The sequence below is a fragment of the Sparus aurata genome, chromosome 21 (genome assembly GCF_900880675.1).
Source record: "Sparus aurata chromosome 21, fSpaAur1.1, whole genome shotgun sequence".
NCBI lineage: Eukaryota > Metazoa > Chordata > Actinopteri > Spariformes > Sparidae > Sparus > Sparus aurata.
The window spans coordinates 23419196-23431753 of NC_044207.1; the positions used below are offsets into that span (position 1 = coordinate 23419196).

General features: G+C 39.9%; 2 protein-coding genes across 5 annotated transcripts; both read right to left on the reverse strand.

Moving 5' to 3' along the window:
- Positions 1-750: 750 nt before the first annotated feature.
- On the reverse strand, positions 751-8945 carry ppp1r7 (protein phosphatase 1, regulatory (inhibitor) subunit 7). Its single transcript, XM_030403602.1, has 12 exons — positions 8527-8945; positions 8192-8384; positions 6844-6967; positions 5958-6053; positions 5685-5740; positions 4969-5034; positions 4671-4801; positions 4394-4556; positions 4128-4244; positions 3913-4017; positions 3689-3775; positions 751-3093 (listed from the first exon to the last, which is right to left on the reverse strand). The coding sequence occupies exons 2-12, from the start codon at positions 8210-8212 to the stop codon at positions 2917-2919; spliced, it is 1143 nt and encodes a 380-aa protein (XP_030259462.1). The 5' UTR covers positions 8213-8384; positions 8527-8945; the 3' UTR covers positions 751-2916.
- A 151-nt stretch (positions 8946-9096) lies between these two features.
- On the reverse strand, positions 9097-12553 carry LOC115573028 (homeodomain-interacting protein kinase 2-like). 4 transcript variants are annotated; one of them, XM_030403598.1, is made up of 10 exons: positions 12409-12553; positions 11839-12038; positions 11406-11597; positions 11130-11311; positions 10856-10979; positions 10371-10481; positions 10128-10208; positions 9885-10024; positions 9509-9715; positions 9097-9381 (listed from the first exon to the last, which is right to left on the reverse strand). In XM_030403598.1, exons 2-10 carry the CDS (start codon positions 12004-12006, stop codon positions 9198-9200), a joined length of 1389 nt encoding a protein of 462 aa, XP_030259458.1. In that variant the 5' UTR covers positions 12007-12038; positions 12409-12553; the 3' UTR covers positions 9097-9197. The 4 variants fall into 4 exon arrangements, with proteins under 4 accessions (XP_030259458.1, XP_030259459.1, XP_030259461.1 ...); XM_030403599.1 differs by having other exon boundaries at positions 11839-12017; positions 12409-12551; XM_030403601.1 differs by having other exon boundaries at positions 11839-11937; positions 12409-12543.
- Between the last annotated feature and the right edge of the window lie 5 nt (positions 12554-12558).

The following is a 12558-nucleotide window of genomic DNA, read 5'->3' on the forward strand; positions in this document are numbered from 1 at the left end:
TCCCCCCTGTCTGGCGCGGCGCGAGCCCATGCGTCACCAAAGGGTTGTGCTGCATTGTGGGTTATGTAGTTCATTTACCACAAATGGCGTGTCACTGGCTAGTTCTTTCAAACTTGTCGGTATTTTATTTTGTTTGATTGTTTTTTTTAATACAGTACCATTCCGTTTATAAATAATTTCACCCTAAACAGAATGTGCTCAACAACCATTTTATTGTAAATATAGTTAATATTTAAACCAAGCAGTAACGTTACCAGGAACAAAACTATTTTATTGTTCTCTGCATTTGGTGGTGTGCATTAGAAAAAGGTTTAATTTCAATAGGTAATTATAATGTCAAACATCAATTTTTGCACTTAAGGCCCTTATTTTTGTAATATTTATTGTATTAGGAACATTTTGTCACCAGGAAAATGAGTGTTATGCGCACAGTGGTCTGTTTGATGCCATGGTGAATCTTGTGATCGGGATGAAATGACCTACATAATTCAGTTGCTGATCATTCTTGATAAATTTCACATCCTCAAATCTAGATGGACTGTCTGGCACCTTTCAACATGAAGCACAAAAAGGCCATCGAGACGTTAAATAGATTGAATGTATTTATGGTGGACGGAATTCACTCCTTGTACCAAGATTGCACCAAAGTTAAAATCAAACATGAGGAATAACTTTGACTATTCAGTTCAGTTTCAAAATTCTGATCAGTCGTGGCAAATATCATATAAAATAAATTAAGACTACACAGACTTGCGCTTTAAGTAGTGTAATTTTATTATTTGCATATTACATTCAGTTTCAAAACAGCTTCAACCAAGTCCAAAACCTGAAGGATCAGTTCTACCAACGACAAGATACCAGCAATTTGAACAATTGCTAATTAAGTGACCAATCAAGGTCAAGTTAAGATCTTCATTACGTTATTTCACACAAATCTGTTGTCCTGCCTGGCATAAAGAAGAAAAAAAAAAGGAGTTCAGTTTACAAAGGGAAAGTGGTGATGGCACTGACTTTCTACATCATTGATATGTCCAAACTATATTTACAAATACACAGTGACACTTCTAATCCCACTGGCCAATTTTAATCATAGTTAAAGCTAAATATAAAATAAGATTACATTCATATCATTAATGCACAGTGTCCTTCAGTTTTGATGATAGTCTGATACGGCTCATACATGTTCTAGTTTTCTAATCATGAACAATTGTTTTTTTTTAAAAGGTTTATAATCTGAATGTCAATTCACTTGAAAAAGAGCAAAACACCAATAATACAAACCAGCATTTTAAGCTGTTGTCTTTTTGCTTACAAAGGGATATTTAATATTAACTCAGGCCACTTTAATAATTATTGTCCCAGATGAAAGGAATTAGACGATAATGGTCAGCATCTTCTGTTGCACAGAAAGCACTTAGCTTAAATTCTCCATGTAAACCCAGAAACGCACTGAAATCTGATGCGTCTGTTCTGTGTACACACGTGACCTTTTAGCCCTGAGGTGGGATTAATTATTCCATACAAAAGATGCGTCACGTTTTAATTGTAAGAGGGAAAAATTCAAGTGCACTCAAGCATTATATACAGGGGACAATAGGAATAGGTCACTTAGTTTTTGTTGAAGGTCATGTTAAATATACATGAATATCTATTTTTAAGCAATACTGAAGGCCGAATGAGAATATTGCAGAATGTGTCACTGTCGTGTCTTTACACATTTGAGCATTTCAAACCTCAAAAGGTGCTCAAAAAATTGTCTGAGCATTACATTAGATAACAACACTTTTACTCACCACTGGTAAGTAAATTCACTTAAATACAATCTACATTTTACCGTTATCAGTTAAAAGAAAAAAAGAAAATTATGAACAAGTTTCCTAAAGTTGTTAGACTTTGGGAAATGGCTGTAATCAATGATGCGTTCAAGGTACTGAAAGAAAAAGAGGGAGGGGTGTCATGGTCATACTTTAAATGTTTTACATTCTCATGAGCTTTACTCTACTGCAGAGGTCAGTCGTATTAATAAAAATAAAAAAAACAGGGCATATGAACTGTAAAATATCCGGACAAGGAAGAGACGAGGCTGCTGGACATTAAAATGTGCCCTTCATTGGTTATGATACCAGTTTATTAAAATAATTCATCAGATTGTTTGTTGTTGTCCTAAAAAAAAAAAAAACCCAAACATATTTTAAGAGGATCTGCATGGCGTCACTCTGGCTTTAAGTTTCTCTTACTCTAAAGTTTTGTTCAGGACAGTTTTGAAGCATGATGGAACCAGATGAGAGGATGAAGAGGTCTTCTTAAGATTAAAATATCTAAATTATACTTTATTACGGACTTTCCCTTTGAAGTTTCATTATTCTTCCACCCACTGTGTACCTTTGTGAAAATAGTCTCATCCTGTCCAACCAAAAAAAAAAAAAACATAAACCCGCAACAAAAATCCCTCAAATAATAAGAATGCCAGCCTTTTCTTCAAACGTGACACTAGTGCAACTTAAACATCGTGATAAATAATAATTTTTCCTGATGGGAACTGCATGATGGAGGAAAGAAGAGGTCTCCATACTCTAACCCACATGCAAAACAATACAAAGAAAATAGGTGCGGAGGAGAAATTAAGAAATGGGCGTGTGATACTTTCAGGGGGAATTACTTTCACAGTTCATATCCTGCTTAATAAATAAATAAGCTTCTATACAATAGCATAGATCAAGGTGTAAATGAGTGCATACATGCATACATGTATGTCGAGTGAGCCGTGGGTGAGTTTAGTGTCGGAATGTTTGTTTGTGTATGGAGTGACTACGTGATTCAGTGAGGCCAGTGCATTTTCAAATGGAGTTTGTGTTGTGGGCAGGCAGGGCGGTGAGGGCGAACACTGAGGGTGGCAGGTGAACTGTACGCTGCAGTTTAGAAGCGGATGAAGGTAGCGTCGATCTGGCGTACGCTGGGCAGCGCCAGCATGATCTTTCGCCGGTACTGTGGGTCCTTCTGTAGAGGGTTTCTTTCAAGATAGACCGTCTCCAGAGACTTGGCATTCTTCAACTCATCCAGATCTGACCAGTTATCTATCTGATTATCGTTCATCTGGGGAGAAGCATACGCAATATAGCTAATAAGAGGACAACACAGACCGGTAACATACAGTATGTGGAGGAGGTATGGTACATTAAAACAATGACTGAGAGTTACATTGACAATAAGAAGTAAAATTCATAAGACTTTGAAAAAAGAATAGATTAACATTTCAATATTAGTTCCCAAAATATTTACACAATGTGATTTTTGATAAATGACGTTGATATAGTGTGGATAAACTCAAGTATTATAACAAGTAGAGCAGAAAATGACACATTACTGCTATGTGGCCTTTAATATCAAGAGGACAACACTTATAACTCATATCCCAATATAATACTGGTACATTACCCAGCTGTACTTGCAGCCCTTCTTCATTCTATTTAGGTAAGCTCTGCTGTTGTGCATGTTGATTCTTTGGCTTACTAAGACTTTAAATGGATCAGAGACACTGTTAATGTAATTGTTACACCTGTACTTCTCCTGCTATGTCGAGTCAAGATGTCTGCGGGGAAAAGGTGAGCTGGTAAAACTATAGGTGCTCCGTAAAAATCGTGCATAACCACACATGATGTTCTCGTTAAACCCCCTAAATCATCCTTACCCAGAATTCCTGCAGGTCTGTTAGATGGCTGATGTTTTCAATTTTCTTTACTCGGTTGGCTGCAATGTCCAGGGTTGTGAGCTTTTTCTGTGACGGAAAACAAACATTGTTGGAATGTACGGAACAAACTTTGTTGTGCATGTTTGCACAGTTGGCAAAATACATGATGGACAGTTTGGCATTCAGTCCTTTCAGAATTAGGCTGTGGAATTTCTATAACTCACATTGTTTTCCAAGCCCTCGATGACCTCAATGCCATTGTGGCTCAGATAGAGCTCTCTCAGGTTGCCGAGGTTCTGTAGACCCTCAATTTTAGTGATCCTGTTACTCTGCAGAGAAATGTACACAGAACTATTAAGCAATGTTTCCAGAGTACACACTTCAGTTTTTCTGCTTGTAACCACTCAGGAAAGTGTTGAAAAGATTTGCGTGAGAATACCTGGATGCTTAAAACAGTCAGGTTGTGTAAACCATCCAGATTCTGAAGCGTAGTTATTTTATTTGTGCCAAGAAACAAACTTTGCAAAGACGAAAGTGTATCCAGGTTCTCTATGACCTGTGAACAAAACCAAATCAAAGAGACAAAAATAAGCACATCATGATTCCATAATTATTTCACACCATCATAAAAGACAAAAAGACCAAATGTGTAGAATTGATTTTCCAGGTTTGAACAACATTTCTCAGTGACCGTTCTTGTCTTACCCGGATGCGATTGGAGCCCAGCTCCAGCATCTCCAGGTCCGTTAACTGTTCCAGGTTGGCAATGCTGCTAATTTTGTTGTGGAGCAGAAAAAGTTTCTTCACCCGAGTCAACTGCTCCAAACCCTCCACCTTCCTCAGAAGGTTGAATGAGACGTCCAGCTGCCTGTGGGTCGGTAAAACAAACATGCTCATTGCTGGTATGTAGAAATTGGATTTGCTATGAATAATTTGACCCTCTCTCTTTTTGGATGAAATCTCTACACCTTTTATTACTTACTCCAGCTCTGTGAGGTGGTGCAGGTTCTCCAGTTTGCGGATCTGATTGTCATAGAGATCTAGTTCCCGCAGTGAGCACAAACTGTCGAGGTTTTCGATCTTTTTAATGAGGTTCTGTCGTAAGGACAGTGTCTGTATAACGAGAAAATGAAAGAAAACAATTAAGAGATACAATCAAGAGCTATACTTGAATACTGAGCCCCAAATCCTTCACTTTTGATAAGATTTAAAAAAAGAAAATACAACTAATTCTTCCGAGTACAAATTCTACCTGTAGTTTTTCCAAAGAGGTTACTTACTTTCGCCTTCTGTAGCACCTCCAATCCTTCAATCTTCCCAATACGACAATGAACAAGATCAACATCCTAGGGAGAAAACAGACCGCTTAGGGTGACATGCTGTCTTTAAGTAGTTATTAAGGTTTGATGTGTCATGTACACACAAGTGCCCAGCCCGCACATGGACTTAACAGAAAACAAAAATACAGGCCAAGTGGCGAAACATTTGTCAATAAATACCATGGCATACAGCACAGCACTGAAAATAAGGAAATGAGTCTCCACTCTCAAGCTCTACAACCAAAATATACCACAAACAAGCTAACTCACTAAAACACGACTACAGCTCCAACCAGAGCAAGTCATTAGTAGAGCTAAAACAATCAATCGAATACCTGTTAACTATATAATTAATCAGCAACTATTTGGCTAATCATTTAATCAAACTGTTCTTGTAAGAAAAGAAATTCCAGCTTCTTGAATGTGAATATTGTCTGATTTCATCTGTCAAAGCAAACTGAATTTCTTTGGTTTGTGGACAAAACCAGACATTTGAGGATGATATCTGGGGCTTTCAGAAACACTGATCACAGCACATCTTATCAACCAACTGACCAATTAATTGAGAAAAAAAAAAATCACCAATGAAGATAATGATTAGTTGCAAGTCCTACTGAAAGGCCTCAAAAAAACTTGTGACAGCCACACAGGAGGAATGTTTTAGACCATCGTCTTACCTCTTCCTCCGGGTCCAAGGTTATGGTGTCCATGTCGACAGGAGACTCTTCTTTACCTTTAATAAAAGCAAGACTAAATCAGATAAACTAATATGGCCATTTCACCGAGGTAGAGTATTAATAGACATGATACAGACACAAAAAGCTTGGTTATGTAATGCTGCCATGCCTGCCATCACACTTTTGATCATTCGTATTGAGTTATATCACATCTGACTGTCAGACTTGTGTCCCTTTCTACGTGGCAGACATGTTGGGCATGTGCAAATTTACTTGTGTTGGGGGGCTGATTGGGATCAACGTCGCCATTGATACTCCTCCTCCTGGTCTCATCATCACCAGACTCCTCGGACTCACCCCTTCTGTCCACTACAGTCAGCAGACAAAGAGAAGAGAGAGCTTAATATCACCATGCAGATGCAGAGCTGCAGCCTGATTTCGCATCAGTGACACACTTTAGCTGATGCACGTGTAATATGATGCAACAATTAGATAGGCCCAGCTCCATCTCGCCCACTGATGAGGCAGGGGATGTCATGTGGAGCATCCTGCCTCTGTCTGGATGAACAAACCATTAATGCTAATTAGATCATGTTTCTTCACCCCGTTACGTGAATACATCGCGAAAACATGTGTGCCCAGTCGAGATTACACGTCCCAATTCTATTTAAAATCGGTTTCAATCGCGCATGTGATGCTGTTTCCAATCTTACTAGTTTTGAGACAACTAGCAAGCAAGGGTTAGCTTTCTTACATTGACACAGGCTGAACACTAGCTACTAGCCATGTTAACTAGCATGGTAGCTGTTTGGACCAGAGTAGACACGTTTACGAGCCAAAATTGGTAACATGTTGTATGGGCAGACAAGCTACATTAGCATATAAACAATTTACAGACCACTAAAAGTCCAAGTGGATGGGGAAACTGAGACAGATATCGATTAGCAGGACAGCATGAGTTAACTGATTAACGTCAGCTAACAAGGGTTGTTGTTAGCTTGTTAGCTAGCAAGCTAAGGATGGGAGAGGTCTGCTGACTAACAAGGAAAACAAATCGCCGGACGCGCTCATATAAAAACAGACACGTTTCTCCATATTAATACCGACTCGTCCAGCTAATACAATCGTGGCTCGGGTGCATCTTTACACATTTACTCACCTTCCATTTCTTGAAGCTCTCCAACAGACCGGGAAGCCATGTTTGCTGTACTGTAAACAGTCCTGACAACCGCCCAGCCAATCCGGTGGAGGCTCGTACTGACGTCAGACACAAGAGGGCGCTGCTGCAGCAGAAGAGAACAAATGGAGTGTACACAATGTCCTGTGTTCACGGTGACAGGCAGAGAGGGAGGACCACCCTCACCAGCAGGGTCGAACCCAGGGTGTAGAAATTAGTGACGTTCAGGATCCTCTTTTAAAACATTTGATTAGGGAGCTGTTATCTGTAAATAGCTGACTCTGTTGTCTTATTCTTTCATGAAAAACAACTCCACAGTCAGGTTTCTACTCATCTCTGTTCACTCCCAAACCTTTAGCTGCCTTATTGATAGATGTCAGTTTAATATGCAGTCAAAGTTGGGGAAGATGTGGGTAGATCAGCCAAATTAATGGAAATAAGGTAGTGATCAAAAGAAATATGTATGAGTATTAAAGTTAACTTATAATAAAAAGACGGCTGTCTGTTATTTGTTGTGGATCTGAGTGATCTGACTGTGTCCCTGTCAGGTAAAGGTAAAGAGGTGAACAGATAACTGTATTTTTTTGTGTTGAAACGAAAAATGATCATATCCCGAGAAGATTAAATACGATTTTTTATCTCTCTGTAAGTATTTTAGTCACAAGGTAGGAGCTGTAATCACTTTGAGCTGTATTTGCCCTTTAAATGTATTTCAACACTAAGTAAAAAGGCCTGGATTGGTTATAATCTGTTAAATAGAATCAAATTTCACCTGCCAATATTCTGGCAGGTGAAATACAGCCTTTTATGAGCTGTATTCGCCCTTTAAAGGTATTTAAATAGGTAAGAAGGAATGAGTGGGCTATAGTCTATCAAATATAACCACCATAGTGAAATCAAGTGAATATGATGCAGTAACAACCGTTCAGTCACAAGGTAGGAGCTGTTATAATTTTTTTGGCAGGTGTAATACAGCCTTTTATGAGCTGTATTCGCCCTTTAAAGGTATTTAAATAGGTAAGAAGGACTGGATTGATTATGATCTAGGGCACAGAGCAGGTAAAATAATGAACAACTAAATAATACGGATAATTGCAATAGAGATCGATTCTTCATTTTATACATAACCCATCCGTAAATCATGTTAATAACAGTCTAGTTTCCAAGTATAGGCCTAATCAAGGATATTAGACATACAAAAACATAATATCACTCTAAACAAAACTATTGCCTGTGATCACGTAAATGTCATTCCCTGATCATGATATAAACGGTAAACACTTTGGCCACATTTGTAATTGTTCAGTTACAAGAAACGTTACATTCATACCTTTGCTATTAGTACAGACATAAAGTTTCATGCCTGTCCTTACACCCATGATTCGAGTGAGGAAAAATCCTTTTAACAGGGGAAAAAAGATGGAAGAAACCTCAGGAAGAGCCACAGAGGAGGAACGGACAGATGTTTAATAGATGTCGCATCACAGCTGTTCCCAGGGGCCCGTGATCCAGCAGAAATTAGCCTGAATGAAGAGAGAGGAGGAAAAATGTAGGAATTACATTGGATTCAGACTTGACCTTCGAATCACAAGTCAAACAAGTTGTCCGGTCTGGTTTCAGTTAAGAACCATCTCCACTATCAAACCGATACGATCACACTCTGACCTGGAAGAAGTCATTCGCGCACACTGATCTTTTCCTGGCTGGATTACTGGAACTCCTTTCCTTCTGGTTTCACCCAGGAGTCTTTCTCCGGCCTCCAAGTCGTCCAGAGTGCAGCAACTATTCCTCTTAATGCTTTTAACAGATGACATCACATCACTCGTAGTCGTATCCAGACTTTTCTTAACTGGCTCTCTGTCCGTTTTAGAATTAACCAGAGCAACCCGGAGTCAATTGTTCTAACTCAGGGAGTCAATAATCTCCACACAGCAATGATTGAGGCTGGTAATCCAACCCTGACCATCGCTGAGGCCATAATGTTAAGACTGACCTTCCATGTAGCCAAAACGTTTCCCACCATGGCTCCACCGTGAAGGAAAGCAGTTCCCTAGTTCTGGACCACAGCTACCCTCCACTTCATCTGACCTTCTACCAGTCAGGGGAAATGGAAGGTGTGGTGGTTTGAAAACCTGTTTCCTTCAAGACGAAAGCTTCATGCTTCGAGATGTTAAAAGAAGAAAAAGCGGGGGAAGGTGATGTCATCACTGCCCACGAGTCGACGCAACCCCTGAATACTGATTTTAAATTTTTTTTTAATGTAAATGTTGGCGAACCGGAGCAACCCGGAGAAAACCGTTGTAACTCAGGGAGGATAGAGGAAACTTCACACTTCCCTAATCGACATCAACGTTGGTAACACAGCAGCAGCAGAAGGTCTTCTTCATCCAAGAGAAGAAGCATCGGAAGCGATTCTTCCTTCTCCCACGGTCTTCTGAGTCTTCAGATATTAAGGGGCTCGTGCTACTGTCAGCATGCATCACTGAGGGCTTTGACGTCTTGCTCAGCTCAGACTCAAACCTAAACACATACAAATTAGGTTTAATTAGTTAGACTGTTATTCCTGTTTTCATCATCTCATCTTAAAGCTGCAACTAGATCTAGCTAGTGTGCGGATTTGATTTGGCAATATTTTTCATCATCTCACCTAATAGGACTCTGATCCTCGTACAGCATCGTGCTTTCAGCTTCTGGGCCTGATGATAGAATTTCGGGGGATGGATTGCTGTCGTCTGGGTGGATGTTACTGCTGTCTTCATCCTTCAGTGGGGTGACAGGAGGCTCACAATCGAAGCCCTCGTTCGGGGAGGGGAAGCCTGAGCTCCTTGGTGTCTTGACCTCGACAGTCTGGAAACTAAACATGCACACATACACACACACACACACACACACACACACACACACACACACAAACACACACTGTTACATTGATGTCCCGGAAACGCGACACTGATTAAACAAATTATAAATCCTCTTAATGGTGCTCCAAAAATTGAGAAAGCACCACCTACACACACACGTACGTTGGGTAGTCTTTGGTGATGAATGGATGACTGGCGACCTCACGGGGAGTGATCCTCTCATTCGGATCAATTTTCAGCATGGCCTTCAGGAGCTCGATACAGTCTTCAGCCTCAGCTTCGTTGTTTGTCTCCTTAAGCACCTAGTGGAGGAAACAACAGTCAAATCCAGCATAAGCCAAGTCATCCTAATGGTCAAGAAAAGACGATGGATCATAGTGACAATGAAAGTTACTTCACACTTACGTCCTTCAGATCATCAACAGATTGAAACCAGGAGCCCTCATCGACTCTCCGAACGTTACGACCATAAAATTCCGCAGGTGTCTAAAACAAAGGTTCAAAGAGTTTAAATTAGTGTTCATCTAAATCAATCTGAATGATTAATTGTCAAATATTGAGAGGTGTCAACATGTTTGCCTGGCGAGAAAATGTTCTGATAAAAGATAAATAAGTTGTGTGGAGATCAGAGAAGGTTCATCGTGGTACCTTGAGCTCCCAGCAGTTTGACTCGGTCCAGTTAAAGTAATCCTTTGTCTTGAGACCACCATTAAGAAGATGGTCCGCTGGCTGACCCAGGAGTTCAACAATTCTCCGCAGCTGCAGGTTAAACACAGCATTGCATCAAAGAAAAAATAATCCCCCAGAGGGCAAAGTAATGAAACGCCCCTATCAGAATGGTCAGCTCTCGTCATTATTTGGGTTGTTGTGTGAGACTGGTTGGGTAAGAATACCAGGGCAAACCAATCAGAGGCAGGAATGCTTCTGTTCCCTTATTGACAACAGGCTAATACTAAGATCTCCAATCATAGCTAAAGTTCAAAGTTCGATAAACCACCAAACATCAAATGACTTCCTTCCGCTATACTCAAAGTAAAGTTGGAGCATTTTCATCTATTTGAGCAAAAAGATCAACGCTTCCTTTAAATGAAGAAATGCATTGACAAACTGTCTGACTTTGGTAGAGGACTTACTAATTCATACTCAGATGGTGCTTCGAACAGTCGATTGCCGAGGATCATCAAGGCCATCACACAGCCCAGGGACCACATATCAATGGCCTCAGAAAATTTAAGGCCACAAATAATTTCTGGAGACCTGAATTTGGAAGAGAAACATCACACATTCATAATTTGGAAAGTGAGCACATGGAAACAATATGTTATAGGGACAATACACATAGCTGCTTTTTCATGGTTAAACTGGTCAAGTACTTACTCACTGCACTATAATGATAAAGTATATTACCGAAGACTCAGTGGTTGCAGACGCATGCCCTGCCTGGCATGTGATGTGGAAATGGCCACGCCAAAGTCTATCAGCTTGACCTTGAGGGGTCGTAGTTGATGATTCACCATCATTATGTTGTCGCATTTGACATCAGTGTGGATTATCCCGCTCTTCTTAAGCGCGTCAAGTGCTGTGGCCAACTGAAAGTGCACGGTCAGTAAGAATGTTCCAAAGCCTAAAACTGAAAGAGATTTTCAACACTTTGCTTACCAGCTGATGGTGCTGTGTTCATACCTGTTTGATGATGGCTCTGATGTCACTTAGAAGCATAGGTTCACAATTTGTCCTGTCAAGGTAGTCATATAGGCTTATATCCAACGCCTCAAACACCACCGCATTTCCAAATTGGGTAGGGAAAGTGTCAATAAACTTGACAATGTTGTATTTCTCAATATCTAGGCATTTCATCTTTCTCAGCATGGAAACCTGGAAACACACGACAAGTTTGAAATGATTAATTTTTACAGTTAGTTAAAGAGTTTAAGTCGGACATCTGAGAGAGTGCTTAAAGGCAGAGTTTCATACTGAGGTGCTTAAAACTGTGTACCAACAGTGTTACAACAGTGTACAAATAATCACTATATCTTTACATAGTTCGCACTAGGCAATTCCACGATAGAACATCTTTTACAACTGTGAACATCATAAATCAACAAAAGTTTATCACCTCATCCAGGGTTTCAGAGTTGTAGTGTTTAGGGATCTTTACAGCCACAATCTGCCCGGTGTTCCTTTTCCTACACTTCACCACCTGTCCAAAGGCGCCCTGCCCCAGAAATTTCAAGTACTCATATTCACTGGGGAGTTCTGAGGCAATCGTCTTGAGAGATGACATTTTTCCGAATGCTGAAACAAAATGGGTGAAAACTAGAAATAGGAGAAGTTATTAATATAACAATGTTTCATATATTGTGCTACAGATTGTATATATTTGATTTTGGTACCATCCACTGGTTTCGACTACACAAAACCGCAGTGTTAGGTCTTTACATAGACAATCATGTATTTATTTCACAGTCTACATTTCAGTGATCAAATTTATTTTAGCTTCACTTTGGTTCACTTTAACTGAACACACAGATTCCCCCTCTCAGCTCTGATTGCAGTAGAATTTAGAAGTAAGAGTAGGTGGCTCCTGTAAAGACTGAACAGATCTTAATAGGGTTCATTCCGCTCTTCCAGAAGAATTACAGCTCAGATAGCTGCTACAACAAGTAGAAAAGAAGGATTGACTTACCTGTATCGCAGTGGTTAAAAGCTGTTCACCTCTCTAAATCACTTGCAAGATGTATCAGTATGATTGAAAGTTGTTCACCTCTCTGGATCACATGAAAAAATGTGTGTAAACTTGCTAAGTACACAGTCTTATAGAAATTCTCCATGTCAC

What these genes read in the sequence shown, in the direction of transcription:
- LOC115573028 (XM_030403598.1), bottom strand. Translation starts at nt 12,006, where the DNA reads ATGTCATCTCTCAAGACGATTGCCTCAGAACTCCCCAGTGAATATGAG. An exon ending in TCAGAGCCATCATCAAACAG is followed by an intron (nt 11,312 to 11,405) that starts GTATGAACACAG and finishes GTGCACTTTCAG; the next exon opens with TTGGCCACAGCACTTGACGC. An exon ending in CACCATCTGAGTATGAATTA is followed by an intron (nt 10,482 to 10,855) that starts GTAAGTCCTCTA and finishes TTTAACCTGCAG; the next exon opens with CTGCGGAGAATTGTTGAACT.
- ppp1r7 (XM_030403602.1), bottom strand. Translation starts at nt 8,212, where the DNA reads ATGTCTGTACTAATAGCAAAG. An exon ending in TGTCTGTACTAATAGCAAAG is followed by an intron (nt 6,968 to 8,191) that starts GTATGAATGTAA and finishes CTTCTGCTGCAG; the next exon opens with CAGCGCCCTCTTGTGTCTGA. An exon ending in CCTTGGACCCGGAGGAAGAG is followed by an intron (nt 5,035 to 5,684) that starts GTAAGACGATGG and finishes TTTTCTCCCTAG; the next exon opens with GATGTTGATCTTGTTCATTG.